This window comes from Aquila chrysaetos, chromosome 14 (assembly GCF_900496995.4).
Source record: "Aquila chrysaetos chrysaetos chromosome 14, bAquChr1.4, whole genome shotgun sequence".
NCBI classification, from domain to species: domain Eukaryota; kingdom Metazoa; phylum Chordata; class Aves; order Accipitriformes; family Accipitridae; genus Aquila; species Aquila chrysaetos.
The window spans coordinates 30,888,218-30,911,062 of record NC_044017.1 but is presented as its reverse complement, the minus strand read 5'-3'; the positions used below and the strand labels follow the sequence as shown (position 1 = coordinate 30,911,062).

At 42.2% G+C, this 22,845-nt stretch overlaps 2 protein-coding genes and 1 long non-coding RNA gene across 9 annotated transcripts in view; 2 read left to right on the top strand and 1 right to left on the bottom strand.

The window, feature by feature from the left end:
• On the top strand, positions 1-18,346 carry CPB2 (carboxypeptidase B2). Its single transcript, XM_030036309.2, has 11 exons — positions 1-110; positions 4,137-4,212; positions 6,915-7,039; positions 7,127-7,235; positions 7,761-7,862; positions 8,376-8,480; positions 11,045-11,161; positions 12,144-12,234; positions 15,801-16,003; positions 17,877-17,961; positions 18,089-18,346. Exons 1-11 carry the CDS (start codon positions 40-42, stop codon positions 18,271-18,273), a joined length of 1,269 nt encoding a protein of 422 aa, XP_029892169.1. The 5' UTR covers positions 1-39; the 3' UTR covers positions 18,274-18,346.
• Positions 11,622-14,718, bottom strand: LOC115350570. The gene is made up of 3 exons (XR_003926502.2): positions 14,558-14,718; positions 13,840-13,927; positions 11,622-12,039 (listed from the first exon to the last, which is right to left on the bottom strand). It is a non-coding gene; the product is annotated as an uncharacterized LOC115350570 (long non-coding RNA).
• A 1,289-nt stretch (positions 18,347-19,635) lies between the features above and the next one.
• The window catches only part of ZC3H13 (zinc finger CCCH-type containing 13), a 49,513-nt gene continuing 46,303 nt past the window's right edge, over positions 19,636-22,845 (top strand). For all 7 annotated transcript variants that reach the window (XM_030036303.2, XM_030036301.2, XM_030036298.2 and 4 more), the window contains exon 1: positions 19,636-19,750. The gene's annotated coding sequence lies outside the window, so the exon portion shown is untranslated. The remainder of the gene's footprint in view (positions 19,751-22,845) is intronic.

The window sequence follows — 22,845 nt, the reverse complement described above, 5'->3', positions numbered from 1 at the left end:
TTTCCAATTGCATTTGGTTTCATTGTGGATGCTGTAAAGATGAAGTTTTACCTGCTCTTTTTTACCCTATTTATCTGGATTCAAGAGAAGCATGTCTTCACTCTTCCAAGGTAAATACCTGCTGGTGCTACTGGGCTTTTAGTGTGTGGTGAGTGGGATGGGAAAGTATTGAGGCAAAATAACTCCAACTTGCATAAGAAAACATTTGGCAAAGGTTGACATTTATTTATTGCTCTTGTAATTGGATATGTGGTTCAATTTAACATATAGATGGTGGAGGAAATGAAATTATTCTAAGTCTTCTTTGCATCCATAAATCCTATGTTTTTAATCATATTAAAACTACTCTTTTCGGTCTAAGTGCAAATCAATTCTGTTCATTCAGTGCTTTTGAATGCCAATAAAGGGCATTCTGAAACTTAATGGGCAAAAATAATTTGCTTCATTTGCCTTAAAACAAGATCTTAAATGAATTACTTCTTGAGGTAGAAAGAGAAAACATTTCAGAAAGTGCTAACAATCTGTTTTCTTTCTAAAGCAGCTTTTATGGTTGTTTTTCCAGTCATAAATCATTTTTGAATAACCATTTGGTATTTGTACAATGTTTCAGAAGCAGTTTTATTGTTACCTATCGATAAACTTCAGAAATGCCCTGAAACCAAATGCTTTCTTAAAACATGAGAACATATGTCAGAGATGAAGACAGGCAAAGTGCTTTTATTTTCTACATGTACAGCTGGTTTAAAAACCTGAAATATTTTAATAGGTAGAACTAAAAGGATAAGCCCCTCATGTGGTGATATTAAGCAAGCTGAACAACCTACAGGAATAACGATTAAATACAACCTGCTCCCAGGACTGAAATACCTACACAAAAAATAGTGAATTTGTCTCACAGCCCTTCTGCAACTCCGCACCACACGCCAGTGGCAGGACCTGTGACAGGTGAACACCAGTGAGTTCATGCCTTAAAAAGAGGATCTTTCATCTCCGTTTGTGTTGCAATCGTATTTTGTTGTGGATTGCTACGGAGGTGTGAGGGTTATAGTAGGGGGGACAGTTAAACAAGTTTTTAGGTGAATTCAGTTGAGCAACATTGCTCTGTGCTACTTGAAGGTTCATTTATTTCATGTTTAAATAAAACACTGAATATCTGACCCTTACAGAACAATATGGCATTTCCCACTGGAAAGCACGAGTCTAACCCTCCCAGCCCTGGTTATGAAAATGGCTAAAATAATGAGATTTTAAAGGTGACATATTGTATCTGACTTTTTACTTTTATTTGAGCGCTAGTGTCAGAGGATTTAACGGTCATGTATTAAAGCTTCCCTTTGCAAGGTTACGGTGTGATTACTGCATCCGGACGTCGAAAAAAAATAGCGAACATCGTGAGACTTGTGAAAGAGCTGACGGCACTGGAAAGACACCTACCTCACTTGTAGGGAAAGGGCAAGGCTGGAGGCTGTTGGAGACCCAGCGAGGTGGGAGAAAACAGAGCCTGCAGGCAGACATTTGTGCTCCAGGCAGACAAACAGTTTACATGGTCCAGGAGGACAGGAGAAGGTGTTGGCGGCACTCTTCCAGTGACACTACCTGCTGAGAGCCAGGGTCAGACGTTCAGCTGGAGATAAGTAGGGAGGTCTCTCTTCTGGAGACGTTAGTCAGAAAGAACGTGCAAGGTTTAAATGAAGCCAGGCTATGAGGACGGGGAGATGCATCCCTGCTGATGGCTTGTTTTGGTGGGTCTGTGTGGTACGTGATGCTGACGGCCTTCCTAGTGACTGAGAAATGCAATGGAGAGGAGAGGTGAAGAGACAGAGATGCCTGCAGAGAACTGGCACTGGTGTATGTCTATCTGTGAGATGGTGGCCAGGGTCCCTGGATGGGATTCACCTGACTATACAGGCTTTCTGCATAGTTCTGCATAGGAACAAGTCCCCTTCACCTTCCTGTACAGCTAGTGCAGAAAAATATGTGTATTTAGGTTATAATTCATTCCAGTTTAGCACATACATCTAAATTAGCTCAGATTAACCGGACCCTGAAAGTGCCTGTTTCTTTATTAAGACAGTGATTAGCTCAGATGAAGATATCAAAACCAGCTAAAATGAACCGTAATGCATCCCACTCACTCTGTCATAACTACAGGATAAGACGTGAGCACTGTAGTGTGGGGATGGCAGCTGGAATTCTATTTACCCAGAAATAAGAGGGAGAGGAGAAAGAGATGGGAAACAGTGACAAAGTCCAGTGGGACCCTGGCAGAAAGTTGGAGGAGGGGAATGAGAGGGATCCTCTTAAGGACAAACTCAAAGAGCAGCCAGGGAAGCAGGGCAAGAGGACAGAAAGTGAAAGAAAAGAGGTGTGTTCAAGATGAACATGTCCAGCCGTACCAGGGCAGCAGGCAGGGCAAGGAAGCTGGGGATAGAGGGTTGTTTCTGAGATTGGTATAAAGGCAATAATTAGAGCTTTTGTCTGGGTGTTTTCTAACAGGAGTGGGGCAGAAGACAGATGAAAGAGGGTATAATGACAAATCAAAGCAGAAGAACTGAGAAGCCCAACGACTACAATTTCGGCTGTTAATACTTCCCATGTTAAACACGACTAGAAGAGCAAGGGCAGAACTTGGATCAGCTTGTGCAGTGTATTCAGGTCCTACCAACGAGAGCTATAAGAGGAATCTCTGGTAGCTACCACCGGTCCAGTACTTACCACACTCAGCTGAAATATTTGTGCAGCAAATGGTGGGGTACAAGCACATACCAGCTTCCTCATTATGGTAATCTCAGGCTGTAGGAATCATAGGATGAAACCAGATGCAGCCACCCTTTTCTGGTCTCCCCTGTGAAAAGGCTTCCCAGGATACGAGAAGACAAATTCACTTTTAAAGTAGCCCCAAACAGATGCCTAAAGAAATAGGCAAACCGCCAACCCTGCCTACCCCTGATTGCTTTTTGATGCTCTGTCAAATGATGGTGGAGGCAAAAATAGGGCTGGCATATTGTTGGTTCTGCATGAGGAACAACAGTGATTGCTTGGAGCCTGGCTAAAAGTAGAAAAGATGAATCACCTGGTTGCCAGATGCTGTCAGGTCTTTGCTTGAAATCAGTCATGACAATGAGTTGTGACAATCATGTTATGCAGCTTGAAAACACCAGTTTTGAGAGCCCTGCCTGTTTTCTTTTCAGAACAATCTTTGCAGACAGGGCTGGCAGGGACTTCCACAGTGCCTGGTTTATGCACTCACACCAAATCCACACGATCAGAGTGCTGAGAGCCACCCCAGCCCAGAAAATGGAAACAGGGGTCTGACGTTCCCCTGAGTCTCCTCCTTCTACACACACAAAATATTTTAATTATCTATCCAACGCAAGTTTGAACTACATGACTTGCAGGGCACTGAAGATCAGGGCTGGATTTACAATGCAAAGTGGTATTTTTTCCATCCAGAAAGTGAATTTCACTTCTGTCACCAATGGTGGGGTCAGGCATGGAGTAGTTGGGAAGTGCCACCTTGCGTACAACACGTCTGGACCATGGGTTTCAAGTAGAAGGGGAATATAAGTTATTGTGCAAAGAGGGGGAAGACAGTGGTATAGACCAACTGAATCCATACCTGGCAGAGGGACAGAAATAAGGAGATGAGAAAAGCCGGACAGGAGTAGGAACAATAATGGTAGTAGCCTCTGCACATGTACAAAACCTCATGTTTGGCTTTTGCCAGACTGGGAGGGCTCACGTCTCTGCTGAACAGTGACTGAGACCGAGAAAGTCAGGGGAGAACAGGAGAGCTGTCTTCCTGGTGGAGGCTCGTTTTCCACCGGTGCTGCTGCGCTCCAGATTAGCTAGGGCTGGTTGCTGTTGCGCTGGTGCCAGCTCCCAGGAGCGACCTCAGAGTCCAGCAGTAGATACTGGCTACCAAAGCCCTTCACCATCTTTTTCGTGGATTTTACTGATTGGCAGAAGCAGAGGCTGGAACAGGGTTCACTCAGCATCCTCACTATTGAATCTTTTCTGAGTTTACGGCAGCCAAGCCAGGGAAGAGGAGAGAGGCCAAGCCTGCTTCTCTACTTTTGCGTGACCTAGAGTAGTTGCAAGTACCTGTGCTTTACCCAAATACCCTTGTTTTTCAGGGATGAAGTTTTGTGGGCTCTCCCACAAACAGACAAACAGGTTGAAGCCCTTCAGGATTTACTGAACACCACTGAGGTAAACAGATCCCTCTGTCTCTCTGGTCTCTAGGCCAAATTCTTCCCTAAAGTGCACTAATACTGTTTCCTTCCACCACCCCCGGAGAAAGATTTAGCCCACTTTCATTCCTCCTAGTACAGCAACTCAGAAAATGCTTGGTTTTCATTGCTCCGCTACCTTCTGTTTTACATGAGGAGACCCCTCCTTCATAATGTTACAGTAGTGCATTGTATCAGAGCTCAGATTTCTGCAATTGATTTTGTGTATTAAGACACTGCAAAATTGGCAAAGCACCAACACACAGTAAGTAGAAATACATTTGCTAGGGAAACTCAGCACTTTAGACCAATGCAATGTTGACCTATATGACTTGCAGAGCTTTGAAGATCAGGTCTGGGTTTTTGTGGTATTTTTCTTACAGTAGCATTTAGGAGACAAAAATCTCTTAAGCAATACTTTTTTTTTTTTTATTACTTCTGTCGTTCATTAAAGAATAGAGTATTTAATTAAAGTGAGGCATCTCTTCCTCTTCAAAAGCATTTGTCCAATCACACCCTCCCAGTTTGAAGCCAACACTTTGCAACAAAGGTGTAACCATTCCCTCAACCAACATAATTTACAGGATGACTGAGGATGTGTCTCAGATGACTGAGAGCTTTTAATGGTGTCTATGCCCAGTCTTTCTCTGTCTTTCTTGGCTCCTATTCATTTTATGTCCAGCCCAAAATCCTACTAGTCTTCTGCTGCCCCTTCTTCTGACCCTTCCCTTCAGTTTTCACAAACCTTGATAACCTTCCTTGCTCTTTTCCACCTCCACAAGTCAACTCACATATCCATCTCCTTTGCTGTACCAAAATAAACCTGCCCTCCTCCATCTTTTCCTCACCACTGTCATTCTTCACTTTCTCGTACACAGGAGCCCCAAGAAGTCATGAACAACAACTGCGATGCATTCAGTGCAGAGAGAGCATGTGGTGGTTTCTACCAAGTCACTTATGTGAATATGCAAACTGAACATTTTTCAAGGGTTATAAAATGGCCATTTTTTTTTCCCATGGCTATAAATTGGGCAAGAAAAGGGAAAGGGAATCGGAGAAGGAAAGGCAATAGGAAAGGGAAAGGGAAAGGGAAAAGGAAAGAGAAAGGGAAAGGGAAAGGGAAGACACAAACTGTACCTCCCAACAAATTTTAATGGTTACAATCTAGCAAAAGAAGCAATTGAAAATTAGCATCTTACAAGAAGAATTATCCCACTAATTATAGTTGTTACTCCTGTAAAAGTTGGAAAGCAAAAACTTAAAACAAAGGAAATGCTTTGCTCTTACAGCACACACATTGCATGTAGCATCCATCAGAAGACCCAGACACAGGAACATCTACAACAGAGTCTTTCGTAGCTGCCCCTGGGGCGGTACTGACCATTGCTGATGATAGGTCAGGAGACCAATAATCACCGGCATTATCAAAGTTTCCCATTTACCCCCATTCTTTGCTCCTCTGCCACCTCCGCTGTGTCAATCCAGAGTTCCTTAATTTTCCTCACTGCCAATTCAAAGAATGCCTACACCAAAGAGAAACTAAATCTGAACGGGTGCACATCCGTGCAGACAGCAGGCTAGCCAGGGCAACAGGAAAATTGGTGCTGGGGAGCTAAGCATCCAGCTTGCTTCTTGGATGGGTTTTCCAAACGAAGCTGAGCCATGCGATGCTGTCGCTACCCTGCCAATAATGTCTGAGATGGCTACACCGAGACTAGCTCAGCCACTTGTATAGCACATTGCACTAATATATCCAGGGGCCAAATGTTTTACCATTTATTGTTCCAAAGTCTTGATTAAAAGCATGGATGAGTTTCCTGTATGATTTTGCAGACACGTTCTCTCTGAGAAATGAGTGAGGTAAACAGCTGACAGCTGATACATGCCTGGAAACATGGTGCCCTAAGTCAAATATAATATTCCTGGTGCAACTGCACCAGAAAGGAAAAAAATAAACCCTATTGTCTGGTGACTTCAAGCTGTATGACTTCAAAAATGCATCCAAGAATTATGTTGACCTTTTTCACATTGTAAATTCATGCCTGATTTTCTGCTTACTGTCACCCCTAGATCTTTTGGTATTATTGGTTCTAAAGTTTCAGTCTTTTATTGAATATGTTGGCTTCCGATTTTATTATTGTAAAAGATTTAATTTTACCAAGAAGGATCTCATTTTCTTATTTTCCTCCCATTTCTAATCTCTGTATTGCTGCTTCAACTTGACTTATATTCAAACCCCTTCTGGCATTTATTTCCTCCCCGATCAAAGTCATCAGCGAATACAATAACTACAAAGACTGGTCTGATCTTCATTAATTCTCCAAATACCCTCAGGGAAAATAAGTCTCAGCAGACTTGAAAACATGTAACATAATAACCAGCTAAATATATCTATTATACTAGAAATACTATCTCAGAAAAGGTTATGTTCCTGTCTTTTTTCTTGATTTATGAATTTATGTGCAGAAGTCATTATAAACATTTCTTAAATACACACATTTCATTTCCAGCAGTAGCAGAATGCTATAACACAACACAGGGAACATTAAACTGCTTGTTACAAGGGGTGTCTTAAATTGAAAACATATGCTTTGATTATTTTCAAAATACTTATTAAATGTTAGTAAGAATATTTTTTCTTTCCTCGGTAAAAAAAATAAAATTTTTTTGGAAACTTTGCAGGTCATTCTCTGGCAACCTGTTGTGGTTGAAAACATCAGGAAGGACAGAGAAGTCCATTTCTATGTCAGGGCATCCAGCATAAATAGCATAAAAGCTCAGTTAAGGCAACTGACCATCCACCACAAGTATGTATTTTTAATTTGTTGTCATGAATGTTTCTGTAAGGTTGTCATTTATTTAACAGGAGGTTGTGCTCTTTCTTTGTTATTCAGAGTCACGATGGCAGACGTTCAAGGACTTATTGAGAAACAGACTATCAATGACACAGTCAACCCACGCAGCTCTTCATCATACTATGAAAACTACCATTCGATGAAAGAAGTAAGATATTTTTGTTGTAATCCTCTGTAGATTCAAGGGGTGAAATTTGTCTCATGGTTGAGAAAGGAGATAGGGAAAGAAATCATCAACAGGTAATTACCATTGTTTTGCTCAACCATTGAGTTGTATTTACTGTAATGCCTTCCTAGAGAAAGAAAGAAGCACCAGACAAAATCTCTCATACATGTATTGCCTCAAGCTGCCATTCAAATGCAGTAAATACAGAAGCAAAATGAAGTTGCAAAATAACATATAAATATTTAAAATACGAACTGAATAATAATTTAACGAAAGAGAACTAAAGAGGAATTTCAGGGCTATACTTGGACTGTGTTGTGACTGTATCTTACTATTTGTTTTAAGAGAAATTAGAGTCAGGCAAGTGGGCTGAATTGGTAGTTTTTCTTTCCCATCAGCTAAAGAGGCAGGATTTTGGGAGGAAGAATTAATTTTAAGTCTAGACTACTTTCAGGGATGAAGGAAAACAATAGGGAGGAGATCTATTCACTAACTTCATTCTTGCAGATATATCATTGGATGGAAGAAGTTGTGAGAGTCCATTCTGACCTCCTCCAGAAAATATATATTGGATCATCGTATGAAAAACGACCACTTTATGTTCTGAAGGTACAACTGTGACTTACTGCAAAAACTTTCCAAGTACTAATGTAAGCAAGTGATGGGGTTTGTGTTTTTTAGAAGTTTCCTAAGTTCTTCTAGTAAGGTGCATTACCTTTGCAAAGGCATTTGACCACATTAGGTTCCTTGCTGGGTCACAAAAAAGTTATCGCATCTAGGCCATCGTCCAAAGGCATGAAACACTGGCAGGGTAGATACCTTCCTCTGTTGACTACGAAGCCAATCTAGTTTGTTGCCCTGCATAGTTAGTGATCTACTCACTTGACCTCAGGTCTTGCTGTAGTCTTGGTGTCTATGTTAGGAGCTTGCTGCAAGCACTCTGGATATGGCACTGTGACTGTATGCAAATGGACCCGACAGCAGTATCCTGGCCCAGTATCTGTCTAAGCTCTCCCTACAAGACAGATGCTGCTTCTTCCATCTGGGTTACCTTTTTCACTTCCACTTCTATGTGGTACACTTTACAACGGTGACAATTTAATACAATTTCTCTTTTGTCAGCTTTCTAAAAGCCAGGAAATATCCAAAAGTGCCATATGGATTGACTGTGGTATCCACGCTAGAGAATGGATTTCTCCTGCTTTTTGCCTGTGGTTCATAGGCCATGTGAGTAGCTAATCACATTTGATTACCATTTTCAAAGCAAAGCAAAAAATCTTGATGCCATCCACCTTCTCTTTCCAATTGCGCTCTAAGCTGCAAAAAGTCTTAATGCGTTTACTTCCACAACACCAACACATGAGATTTGCGCCTAAGCTGCATGCACAGCAGGTGAGTGTGTGTGCATGTACGTGTGTGTGTCAGTAGATGGAGGGGGGGGGTGCGAGAGAGACAGAAAGTCATATGGATCAAATGAAAAAGAGCTCAGATGTATTCTCAAGTATGAAAGAAACTTCAAAGTATGTGCAGCAAATTCAACAGAGACATTTACAATTATGAACAGTCAGGAATGGAGAGGGCACGCCAGGAAAAGCAAGTATTTGGTAATCTGCTAGGGCTATGTCTATACTGCTACATGGATCCAAGGAATGATCATGGCTCTGGGTCATGCAGCACATGGTGGCTCATGCCCATATTACTCCAGCTGGCACTGCCTGGAGTAGATCAGAGGACACCCAGAGTGAGCTCAAGCTGTCCTACAACCCTTGGCTCTTCCCTACTTGCCTTCCTAGAGCAATAGGTAGCCCACACTTGTCTGCTCCAGGCATGGCATAGCTCCACACCAGCATGCACACCAGCAATCTCTACTTAGCACTTGCTGTGTTGTGTCACCTGCTGCTGCGTCTGCTACTACCACTCCTCTACCTCCTGCTTCCACATTTTCTCTTTGTGCTCTTGCTTTTTTCTGGATCTGCCTCATTCAAAGAATGATGCCACACAAGCCACCTTCTTCTGAAGGTACCATCCCTGCTAGAGACACCCTCATTTCAGACCTGCGGAACACGACCAACGACTGCCCAGACGCATAGTACCGGTTCATGGAAACTAGTAAATCACTGATGGGATGAGACTGTAGTAGGGGCTTAGCCCGACCTGCCTTGATATGCAGCCGCAGACCAATGGTCACATCTGATCTCTAATACCTTTAATATCTACACTGCTCAGGGTAGTGACCAAAGGTATACCAAGAGACACAACATCCATGGTTTGCACCCGGTTCTTAACATATGTTGCCTTGGTCTTTTTGAATTTAAGGCATCTTTGCTCAACTCATTATGCTGAGCTGCTGGCCCAGTTCCTAGTAGGGACCAGGAAAAGGCTCCTAAAGTCTTTCTGCCCCAGACAAGGTTGCCCAGCTTGCTCAGTTAATGTCCTGAGATATTATTTACTGTTATTTTTTCACAAAAGCTAAGTTCACAGTAAAAATAATCTAGATGAGATTGAGACTTCACAGTCACCAGTACTGTAGCCAGAGAAACAACATAGATGAGTCCTTGAAACATGAGTTATGGTTTGGCCGTCATGGAACTAAATAATGATGATGATGATAATAATAAGAAATGTCTTTATTTCTGTCCTCCGTCACAACTATAAAACCTCAATGACTATAACATTTGAAAGGAGATGGCAGGAGTTGGGGACAGATACAGCTGAGTGTACCTTGTGACCCACTGATAATCCCAGCCTTCAAGGTTCCCTTGGAGAGAAATGCATTTGCCCTTTTCATGCTGCTCCAAATAATTACCAGCTGTGCTGTCACTTTGCCAGTGACAGGTCCCTGCAGCATTTTTCAGAAGTAACAAGCTGAACATTTAGGTCCTCCAGCCCCTTGATCTAATTTACGTGTTTTAAATTCAAATTTTATTTCTATATCACTTCATGAAATAACATTCTAAAATCTGACATTAATACAAGTCTGCACACACACATTAAAATCACTAGCTCTCTCTAGCAAATCCTAGGCATTCTTTATAATGGGTCCACTCTTTATCATTTAATTTTGTCGCTATGACTGTAGAAATTTAGTCAGAGAAAGTCCATTGCCTGAAGAAAACTAGGAAGGATTTAAAATGAAAGAAGGTGGTTTAAGTATGGCACTAAGAAAAAAAAGACATGATTAAAGACTTAGTCTATTCTAATAGTAACAAAACCACTTATCTAGGTTAAAATTTATCCCTGTGTTGTGGACCAACAACCAACCTAGGTATCACTGAAACATTCAAAATAGGCTGTGAGGCAAAATTAGCAATGTAGATCTTACTGGCTCTTGGCACACACGTGCACTGAACTCACAATGCAACAGAAGAAATAACATTACATACAGCAGCCATTTGAAATGTTACTTGTTATTTTGGGGCTTGCTTTATTTTATGCTACTTTTGTGGTACTTTTGGTGGGAGGGAGTGTTCCTATCATTTATACAAGCAGCAAAAGCTCAAATCTTCCTATTAATAGGCTTCAACTCTATCTCATGACCACCTATTAACATTAAAGGACTGCAGTGTACCTGATTGACTCTATCAGTTCAATTCCTACCCTCTCCCTGGCACTTCAAACCGAAGAGCTCCTTTGCTATTTAGCAGTTTCTGTGATGTGATGTGCCTCTATCAGGAGGCAGACTGGTCTGATAATTGCACAATTATTTTACATATGCCATCAGGTGCCTTTCTAGGAAGGTAAGAAAACCACTATTATGAATGCTTTTAATAAGTTTCCCCTGTGCTTTACAGGCAATCCACATGCGTGAGAGAGATCAGACCATGACAACACTTCTGGAGCACTTTGATTTCTACGTCATGCCTGTGATGAATGTGGACGGCTATGAGTACACGTGGAGCCATCCCTCTGTACGTAGGGCTTTTTTGACAGGCTGTGCAATGTGCTGATGTGCTATTTATGGGAACTATCAGTGTGCATGCTTAGGGCATCATTTCCATCCTGGAACTGCACACCCCAAACTCTTAATCTGTGCTTGGAATTTCTGCATCTCTGCCCTACAGACCACAAAAAATGCTGCAACTAATTGGCACTGACAGTACCTTTGTGTCTTCCAAGCTGCTGGAAATGCATTTGGAAATGACAGAATTTCATCCTGGGACTTTAATACTTCCCGGTGTCAGGGAACGCCTGTGTCAGCCTTCAGCAGCAAGATTACAAATAGTGGCACAATCCCGCACAAGCTGAACAGCGTGCTGTATCACGCAGAGCACAGCCAGTAACTCACTCCTTCCTCCTGCAAGGTAGCCCCGTTCTCTGAATACTTTTTGTTTCAGAGAAATGAAAGTACAACAGGTATCTTTTGTCCAAGATTTTATTTATTGGTTGGAATTCAAAGCCATTGAGATGGTTCTTTGATTTTTAGATCCTTCACTCAAGTTAAAAAAAAAATATCTCCACTCTTTTACTCACTCAATCTTCAGCCCAGCTTGGCTGACATTTGGGTAACTATGCATATACACCTCAACAGCTGCACACCAAATTTCCAACTTTCCGCATGCTGTCAGCAATGCCTACAGAAAGGTTGGACTTGGACTCCTGAACTCACATACCTGGCCAAACTGTATGTCTTCTCCCCTCCTTCCACAGTCCAAATCCATTGAAATCAGATTAGATGTGACCACTTCTTATTCTACCCAACATTTCCTTTTATCATCCACCCTTGCTGGCAATGAGGTTGTGGTTTTATGATCTTCCTTGGTCTTCTGCCTCTTCATTGGCCCATGACCTGTAGAGGCACAAGTGGGAAGTCACATTTAACTAACCAGTGAGATGGTGCATCACTTTTCTCAGCTTTTTCCCTGAACGTGGCTTGTGTGTCTCTTTCCATAGAATCGGCTGTGGAGAAAAAGCCGTTCATCGCATGGTAACAGCAAGTGCATCGGTACTGACATGAACAGGAATTTTGATGCGCGCTGGTGTGGTATGACATCTTCACCTTCCCATTGTACCCCTGCCTCACTTTTAGCCTTTAAAATTCTTTATTTTGAAAACATTTTCATTTACCATTTCACAAATAGTATATGGTATTTGATATAAAGACAAATGCAGCTGAATATCTGTTGTGAACCAGTGAACACTTCCCCAACTTGAGACACTTTTTGTTGGGACTCGGGATTTTTCCTCCCCAGATGCCACACCAGGGACTAACCTCTTCCCGGCACAATGACAAGAGAGAGGGGACCAGGAGCCTGGATCCTGTCTCGTGCATCACACCATGACACACCTGGTACAGGCTATTGGTGGGAAGGAGGAGAGAGGGAAGAGGTGGCCCTTGCCATGTCACCCGTGGCCTGTTGCGCCATCCAGTTGAGTAGATGCTCCACCATGTTGTATGAACTGAACACCTCAGTCATCCTAGTAATGCCTAGCTGACCAAGATTTTTTGGCTCTCAGTGTTTGCTGTCAAGGCTATATCACATTTACTTACCCGCAGGCACTTTAGTACTTGACAGGTTTTCAATAGTCTGTAGAACAGCTATCTTAAAATGTTACCCTATAGATCAGATCTGGCTTCACTCAGTACTGACACTAATGTCCTGTATGACTTTCAGTCATTTTAGTCCATTGCTAAACTGGGACTAAAGATGTTTGTTTACCATCCGTGGCTATTATATGGCGAAAAACACACATTTTTTCAGTCTCAAAATTATGAAGATGGGGACCAAATACATAGATTTTAAAGCAATATTCAGAATAAATACATCATGAAGACAGAACTTGGAGAAGTCTGAAGGAATAAAAGCAAAAAACTATGTGATACAGATACTAGTTTCTGGGAAAGGTTATGTAATGTAGTGCATTCAACTTGTCAAGCACTTTTGGTGGTGAACAACTTCTGAAGCAGAGAAATTATTCTACTTTACAAAGAGCAGAAGAATACAGGTAGATTAGAAAGTGCTTCCTCTTTAAATAAGTCTTTGGACAAAATGTACCCCTTCTTACAGGGCAAAAGCAGAACATCTTACCTGAGTAACTAGGGAAGTATTCATACTGTTTTCAGCCATGCTACGCTGCTCTCTTAGACATGGTTGAAAACACAGAAGAAAGAAGCCTCAGCACCTTGCAGGGTCATTAGAAAAAACTGTACAGATGAACCTAAGCACTGAAGTCAGGTGCTTGCAATAACTTAGATGATTGCAGATAGGATAGGATCAGATAGGATCTCCCTAGGTTTCTACTTCTTTTAGTTATGCAGTCAGTAAAATGCTGAAAAACAAAATCCTGTTTTTCTTAATTAGCATAAAAATATTCTTTACACTGATTCAGATACATTAGCAACAGATAGCAATGGTTGAACAGATTTGATCCAGAATATATTAACTGTAGAATCTCCATTGTTGCTGTAGCTGTGTGAAACACCAGGAGTTCAACAGGATCCTCAGAAGAACCAAGCTGGAGTTTTATCACCTTATAACACTGTTGTAATTATTATTAGCTGTGTCAGTTGAATACAATAACACAATTGTGCTCACAGGAAATTACTACAAATGCATGGGAACCTACAATTTCATCTTTACTCACATACTTTTAAACAGAGAAGAGTTCTTGTCAGGGGTGCCAAATGTTCAGACTTCCACTGGCTTCAGATTTGCTTGTGAATACGCTTTGTGCCACTGCAAAATTCCAGGTTTTAGATCTATGCATTTAATTAGAAATGTACCGCAATGTTTATCCATTTTTCCTCTTCAGCTGCTCAGATAACAACTTTATGAACTTTATGAACAAAGCCCTCATGGTTTTTATGAAAAGCAAAATATACTAAATGCACTGATACCTTACGTTTTTCTATTATACCAATAAAAAGCAAAATTACACCTCTAAATGCAATGCACTAACTTGGACTTTGCTCTGTGGAACTAAATTTGACTGGAACCTGGACTTAAATTTTTCTCCACATTTTCCGTATCATTTCCTTAGCTGGCTGTTCTCAGTATGATCAAGAATTTAGGAAAGCAGACAGAACATTCATCCAAGATTGCCAGCCAACAAGTTCTGCATTGCCTTTTTCCTTGGACAGTACTCCCTTCTGCGCAAAATGGAACACTGTAAAATTTAACATTCCCTTTCTGCCACTTTTGCATGGTTTTGCATAGATGCCAGGAATTGTTTGTATTTGCATGTGCATGAATTTTCATGGACTGTCTGTGAAATCCCTCTCAATTCAGAAACGTTAAGGCTTATACGTATATCCCAGAACATAAATGTACCACAGCCCTCCCTGCCCCAGTACCCTTGCTTCTGACCTCCCAGTCTCCATCTCGCAGACTCAGTGTCTCTGTTGCCACTTCACTCCCACAGCCTGCTCTCTTCTCTGTATTATTTCTGCTTCTTCTGCTGTGTCACACAAGGATGTAGGTCCTCTGAGGATTTCTTTTCAGCCATTGATACTATAAAGGGGCTTGCAGGATCTGTGGAACAGTTGAATGCATGAAAACACAGGTTTATTCTTAACACTGACAGCCAGGTACCACCATATCACCTAGTCTTTCTGTCTATCACAACTACATTTTACCCAAATACACCTGTACGGAGCCTTGCAACTTTTAATTAACTAAAACATATATATATATATATATATATATAAAAATTTTTTTAAGGGTTTTGGGGGTCCAGATATGCTCCCCACTACTTTGTGCCATGCTATAGATCTACTCTAGATATCAATGGCACCAGAAGATGTTTCCTTCTCTCCCGCATCATATGATAATAGCTTGTGTTGCTTCTACAGGGCTGCTACGCTGCAGATGTAACTGGCATTACTGATTTCTGGAGATGAACATCTGTTAAAGTGTCCCAATGCCCAGGGATGAAGAAAGTCTTGTGGGTGTTAAAATACTCAGTGAGATTTATTCCTGCATAAGATTTAAGGATAAAATGTCCATTTAAACTACAGATAGTAGCAAAGGGGAAAATTTACAAAATTTATTAAAACGTGAAAAGCTGACATTTAACACTAAAGATCCTGGCTGCTTCCAGAAAGTTATTTGGTCTTATTCTGAAGATAGCAAAAATGGTGAATCGTAGTTGTCGTCTTGGTAACTTGTGCCAGTGCCTACTTTTACTCATTCTTAAAAACCTTCACTTTATGTTTCTTCAACTTCCAATTGGCAGTTTGCTTTTCCCCAAGATTAAATAATCACTTAGAACTGCCTTTTTCCTGTAGCACTCCTAGATTTTAAGAAGGGATCTCACAATCTTGTTCTTGATGAATTAAATGGAGCATCTTCATCCTCTCCTCTAAGACTTTTTATCCAGTCTTTGAATAATTTTTTTTTCTTCACCTTCTCCATTTTTTTTCGAGAGTCTAGTAGGTGAGAAATCCTAGTAGGCTCGCACTGATTTCTACAGGCATAAGAGTTCTTCCTATAGCATCGCGGAGTCCAGGATTTCTTGTGTATTAGCATCATACTCTGCTCTTTCATTAGACAAACAGAAATACAGAAGGGAAGAAGGTAACGAGTAACACTGTGCACTTTTTTGTTACAGGGGAAGGAGCTTCTCCCTACGAATGTCAGGAGACTTACTGTGGACCCTACCCAGAGTCTGAACCTGAAGTGAAAGCCGTGGCTCGCTTTGTCAGAGATCACAAAGACATCATTAAAGCCTACATAACCATGCACTCTTACTCCCAGTTGGTATTGTTTCCATATTCTTACACAATGGACAAAAGCAAAGACCATGATGAGCTGGTAAGTCTTCCCATCTCCTGAAGTTTCACATTTATTTCAGAATTTCTTACCCTGCTTGGTGAGGTTTGTAATGAGGGAGTCACAGTGCTCGGAGCATCAAGAATTACGAAAAGAGATTTCTCTTGATGTTTTTAAGAACTTAAAGAAGTTTGGGCTGGCCTAGCAGTGTCCAAGTCAGCAAGCTTCTTCTGAAGACTATGGAAAAATGAAAATACTTATTCCAGTTTGATAACACATCAACAACCCCTGGTATGTTGAAGCTGCTGCCAAAACAGCAGAGTCTCAGTTTTTTGGACACCTTGAAAAGATATTTGGGCAAACTCCTGATTTTATGTTGTATGGTTTACACAAACTCTGAAATTACTTGGGTGTGTAACTCTGAAAAATACCCTCCACATATCTAAGCAGTGAGGTATTCTGGTGGACACTTGCTACTTTTATTAAGGTTTTTGCTAGGGACGCTTATTTAAAATGGTCCTAATGGTAGGATGGAAAACATATCCTGCCTATGTAGAACTTTACATTCTTGAGCCACTGAATCGCACAGTAAAAACTCTCCTAGAAGACCGACAGAGTTCAAAACAGAAAAAGTAGCTGCTGCTTTTTCCCACTTACCATGAAACTCTGGGTTTGTCTGGATCTGGAAAGGATATCCAGGCTAAAATGGAATTTGCTAACACAGATTAATCAAGCCACAAGACTAGGTGGACACCTTTGTCATGTTCTTCTTATGTAAAGACATAAAATTCCATAGAGCAAGGAATTCCCTCTCCTGCACTTCCTACCCCACTTTTGGTGTTTCCTAAGCTCCAAGTGCTGAGGCAACGAACTCTTTTATTTGCAGCAAGGGCTCCTGCCTAGCAGTAAGAAAGGAGCAGAAATCACGTAAAGGCAACCTGAAAGCAGGTTTGCAGGCTTTAGGATTTGCCGTATGGGAAGACAGTGCACGTCTGAGGTGGACAGGTCATTTCATACGCTGTATGACATAAGGACTGACAGTAAGAGAGTTTATAAAGACACAGGATTGACATTTGCACACACTGCTGTCATTTTTACTGCTTTTCAACCTCATGTATCTCCCATGTCACTTAACATGTTATATTTTTAAAAGCCATATTTTAAAAAAACATTTTATGAAAAAAAAGTTGTATAGGTAAGAGATACTGCAAAAAATACACAATTAATGCATTGGAAGCATCCTACTTCGTTAGACAAAACCCCAGACAGTCCAATACAGCATTTCCATCGGTAACTAGTGCCAGTGTGTTCAGAAGAAATGAAAAAAATCCAGTAATGTAAGTATAGAACGAACTAACTCCAGACAACATATATTCTTATGCTGTCTTGGTTACTGTTTATTTTCCTCAAACAAACTGTTTTATATACTGCAATAATAAAAAAATGCAGTTGTGAGTGAACAGTAATAATGCCTTTGTGACTCCTTCCCTGTAAAGCAGAAAGAGAGGCACTAATTCTGGGCATTTAAGTCTCCATGGCTTAAGAGTAGAATTCCCTCAATGAAAATCTTTTTCTGCTGTTTTTGTCAATACTACATAAATCAACAGTGACTTAAATACTGTGACAGAAAAGTAAAAATAGGAGACAAGTGGGAACAAATGGTTTGACAACAGTTTTCTGCCCAAAGTGGTGGTAAGGTCTCATCTGTATTTTTTATCTAGCTAGAGCAGAAACGCAATCTGTAGCACGGGCATATGCTGAAAATTTTAACTACCTTCTGTGGGTTTTCTAGAGCCTTTTATAAGCGTATTTAACTAATGTGAGATCCAGAGCACAATGTAAGTAAATCCTAACTGCATATGTATTTACTATTATCACAAGGCTATAAAGCTAATAATGTTTTGTTTAATTTCAGGAAAGTCTGGCAAAGAAAGCAGCTACAGCTATAAAGAGGACAACGAAGAAAACCTACAGACCTGGTGCAGGTGCACAAACAATTTGTAAGTATGACCTTACTACAACAATAGGCATGACAGCATATCCTTGCTGGCATCAGAAGACAGCTTTGGAACAGAAAACTGAAGTTCTGGTTTCAGTTAACTTATCTATTTTCCCTTCCTCACATAGATTTAGCTCCTGGAGGTTCAGATGACTGGGCTTACGATCTTGGCATTAAATATTCTTTTACCATTGAGCTTCGGGACACAGGAACTTACGGATTTTTGCTTCCTCCTCGAGAAATTAAACCAACTTGCTTAGAAGCACTTTCTGCTGTCAAAGAGATAGTTCAACATGTTCTTCAAAATTTGTGATGTTGAATGTAATTTATTCCAGCATGACTGTACTTTGTTAGCTCAAATAATAACAAAAGAGCTTGCTGCTTTATTAGAATTATTTATATATAGGCAAAAAAAAGAATGACTGCACCCCTTACACCTCATTTTAGAATACATCAGGTTTTTTCAACCATACTTACATACCTATACCCACAACGGTAGTTCAGTGCACTACAGATATATACATATGCCATGCACACTATAAGGGGAAAATAGCATAGATAATCTTATGTCCCTCTAGGTGGTAGGAACTCCAGGTGATGTAGCATTGAACAGGCCCCTGACTGACATGCAGCATGCTGGGCAGACCCCATCCACAGAAGAGATTCCCCCATTTTGGTCATTCGAGCCATTATAGGATTTCCTTACAAGAAAACAACCCTATTCATTGTTTCCGCTGTCACACAGAAAGGATGTTCGCATGAGAACTTCTCGCTGCACGTTTAGGTAAAGGCAAGGACACGCAGGTGGCCTAATCACCAACATCAAGTGGTAGCTGCCCACAGACTCCTCCGCTAGAATTAGCTGGCTAAGTTTGTTTATCCTGTGGCCAAGGGTTTGCACAGCACAGCGTCGGCCTGAAGACTTTATACCAGGGCCTGCAGCGACAGGAGAAGGGGCAACAGCTTTAAACCAAAAGAGGGTAGGTTTAGATTGGACATAAGGAAGAAGTTTTTTACCGTGAGGGTGATGAGGCACTGGCACAGGTTGCCCAGAGAGGCTGTGGCTGCCCCATCCCTGGCAGTGTTCAAGGCCAGGTTGGACGGGGCTTTGAGCAACCTGGGCTAGTGGAAGGTGTCCCTGCCCGTGGCGGGGGGGTTGGAACTAGACGATTTTTAAAGGTCCCTTTGGACCCAAACCATTCCGCGATGATTTTTTGCGCCTCAGCCGCACTGTTTATCGCTCTCCCAACCCCGATCGGCCCAGACCGAGTAACCCGGCAAACCCACGCAGTCCGGGCAAACGCCCGAGGGCCCCCCACTCCGCCCGCCGGCCTGCCCCGATCCCCGTCAGGCGAGGCGGGGCGCTCGGGAGGATTCACTCCCTCACAGACAGACCCCGCCTTCCCCTCCCTCCCTCCCTCAAAATGGCGGCGCCGCCGCTTCCGCCCGGCCCGCCGTTGTTTCTCCGCCCCTCCCGCCTTCGACGTCATCGCCGGCGGCGGGGCGGCGTGAGGGCCGCCGGGAAGGGCGGGCGGGGGGGGGGCGGCGCGCGCGCGCGCGGGGCGGCGGTGGCGGCGGCGGTTACCCAGCGGCCCCGGCGCGCGGGGGCAGGGCGGGAGCGGCGGGCGCCGTTGGTCTGCGGGAGCGGTCGCCGCTCCTCGTCTTCCTCTCCGCGTCGCTCCGCTCTCAGGCCCGGGAGGACGGACTCCCCCCTCGCCCCCTCCCACCCTCTCCGCCCCGGGCGGCGGCGGAGGAGGCGGCGGGGAGCGGCGCGGCAGCGGAAGGAGCAGGTGAGTGCGGAGGAGCGGCCGGGGGGGGTGGCGGAGGGCGGGGGGGGGGGGGGGGAAGGGAGGGCCGTGAGGTGAGGAGAGGAGAGGAGAGGCGGGGCCTCACGCCCCGCCGGCCCCGCCCCGCCGGCCCCGCCCCGCCCCGGTGCGAGGCTGAGGCCGGGGAGGGGACGGACGGACGGACGCGACTCCCCAAGGCCGCGGGTTCGTGCCTGACGGTGCCGGTCATCCAGCCGTTTGCTCCGGGTGGAGTTCTGTCAGGGGGTGGGCGTGCTGGAGCCCGCCTGCACGTATTTGGATTGTCCCCGTCGGTCTGTTGGTTTTTTGTTGTTGTTTGGTTTTTTTTTTTGTTTTTTTTTTTTCCATTTCGGTGGGGCTCTTCTCCCACTTTCTGGCAGTAAAATAGTTTCTGCTTTACGCGCTTAGGGGAGCTGCTAATTTCGCTCGTATAAATTCACTCATCACCATTTCTGTAGGTAGCGGCTACGGCTAACTCCCCTCCCTTCCAGAACTTGTAGGCATGTTGGGTTAGCGTTACGGATGGTCTGCTTAGGTCCTCGCCTTTGACTTCTCTGCTGGATTCTCGCTCCACCGTTGATTTCTTGTCGACCTTCTGCGAGGCTGTTTGAAGAACACATTATGACAGATAGCGAGTTAGGAACCAGGACCTTAAGGGATCTTGCTCTGGTGGTGAAACACCTACGGTGCCTCTATGCAGACGGGAATGGGCAGGCTCAGCCCATGAATTCCGTCTGTCCGAAAACTATAGAAGTGTGGCTATATGTGGTTGCGCCCGAGGTTGGAGATAACATTTATCCAACAAACTTGAAATGAAGGCTCGGTGAGCTCGGATCTGTCCGCACCAGTCTGCATAGACTGTCCCTTAGTCTGGTGAAACATCTTCTTTGAGTTTGAGGACTTCGTTAGGCAAGATGTGGAAGGCTGTACACTTTCTTTTGTGATACTAGGGCCTGATGTTTTAATTTATTTACATGTAGAAAGTCAACCGTGATTTTATACTTGTGGAAACATAATTAGCAGTTGCTTATCACTACTAATGGAGAAATACCGTATGTTAAGTTAGAGGGATAGGTTCAAGTTAATGTGGTGATGGCTTAACAGCATGGAGTTGTTAAAATAAACTTGGAGTAATTTCTAGTTTTCTGTCAAACAGGCTTCTTTGTGTGAGTTGAAGAGTGCTAGACTAACATCATGTGACTTTGCAACCAGTATTTGACTACTTTTTTTGAAAGTTGGTTAACAACGCATTTTACTGTTTTTAGCATTATTTTCAGGTAGTAAACCTGTGGACCTCCTTCAAATATCACTTTTATTAGTATTGTGACATGGAAACGTTAACGTTGTAATCGGGAACAAAACCTTTTCAGGTAAAAGCTCTTCATTTGGAAAAGTGAAGGGAGACACTGACATTTTCCTCTTTCTAAGCTGTTACTTAGTTGTCAACAGGTATTTAGTTTATCCTAGAGCATTATAATCAGTTCGTAGCTGAACTTTTGTAGGATTTTAGAATTAAAATTTTGCTTGTTATTTTAAATGGCATATTATATATCACTTCACAGGTAGGATTTTCTTAAGTGACATCATGTTTAGCCTGTGCGTGGTGTGCACGTGTGCATGCACAGACGTTGGCATGCTTACTAGTGATGTCTCGGACTTCTTAAAGAGATTTTATCTCCTTGTAGTTTTTTGTGAACTTTGCTTTTGTTCTGTTCTATCTCAGTTTCTAGTTTTCCTGTACAAGCAGGATTTATTTTTGCAGAGGACTGGATTAGGTTTTTCTAACAGAAAAGTGGGTGTTTCAGATGTGTTTCTCTTGATCGTGGCTTATGTAATATCATACTTCTATTGAAGAAAAATATTAAGCGTGCTTGACACCAGAATGTAGGAGTACTGATAATAAAAATACAGAATTTCACTGAATATTGTGTCAATCATATCATGCTTCATTGATTTGAGTTACTTGGTTGATGCCCACTAGGTATACTCACTTCTCTAAAGTCTGTCCACATTTTAGATTTATTGATGAAGTAACTCTCTGAGATATATTTTACTTGAAATGGTAGTGTAATTAGTGTCATTTACAGATTCTCTCTCACCCTGGAAAAGTTACTGCATTTAAAGAATAACATAGATGCATCTGTGAGTTAGTTATCGTAGTGTTAAAATATTTCTAATTTATTATTAAAGATTCCCATGGATCTTATTTATGTGTGGAAAAGTGATACTTTACAGTTAAAACCTTAGCTATAGAATTTATTTTAGGAGTATAAAGTTAATTGCACTTAGTGGTAGTAAGCTGTTTCAGAAGTTGCAGGCACTTCAGTTCCCCTAAGTAGATTTAGCAATGCAACGTCACGTACCTGAAATAGAGAAGTACATAATTTTCTACTTAGAAACTTTTTTAAAATAAAAAATCATGGTAGTAATGTTGAAAGATGAATGCTCAAGGCTCAGTCCACACTGATACTCAGTGCTGTCTAGTCCACGTGAGTGTTTGATGAGGAGATGGTACTTCAGAGACACAGGTGTTTGATGGAAGGGAAAATCATTGCACTGGCCATCAGTGTGGGATTGATAGCAGGACTGTGATCATCAAGGGTAAAGCAACACAAGATGAAAATGTGGGAGAATTGAGCAAGTTATGTGAATTTTTATGGGATGTTCCATTTAAATTGTTCTTGAATATCCATTAATGTGGAGTCTGAAAAATTTGGAAATGAAACACTTAAATTTTTTCCATTCACAGTACTTGTTTATATGCAGGGAAGCTTGTCAGTAATATAAAACTGCCATTATGCATCTGACATTTCAACTGCAATGTTGTTTTAATAGTCTCTTTATTTTTGCAACTTGCTTGGTCTTTGAAGAACGAAAATGGGACTGACTGCATTTTCAGATACGGTCTCTCAAATGTAGTGTTTGACATAGTGAAAATTCCTCAGTTTGCCACTGAATAATGTGTCTGGACTCTAATCCTGCAGCCTGTATAACAGCTATATTCATTTAACAGTGAAATCTCATGCAGTTCTGGTTGCAGGAGTGAGACCCTCATGTGACAATATGTGCATACAGAAAGT

Bases quoted from the DNA above. Each gene is read 5' to 3' on its own strand.
- CPB2 (XM_030036309.2), top strand. From the start codon at position 40: ATGAAGTTTTACCTGCTCTTTTTTACCCTATTTATCTGGATTCAAGAG. The intron at 4,213-6,914 runs GTAAACAGATCC...GAAACTTTGCAG, and splicing joins ATTTACTGAACACCACTGAG to GTCATTCTCTGGCAACCTGT. The intron at 7,040-7,126 runs GTATGTATTTTT...TTTGTTATTCAG, and splicing joins CAACTGACCATCCACCACAA to AGTCACGATGGCAGACGTTC.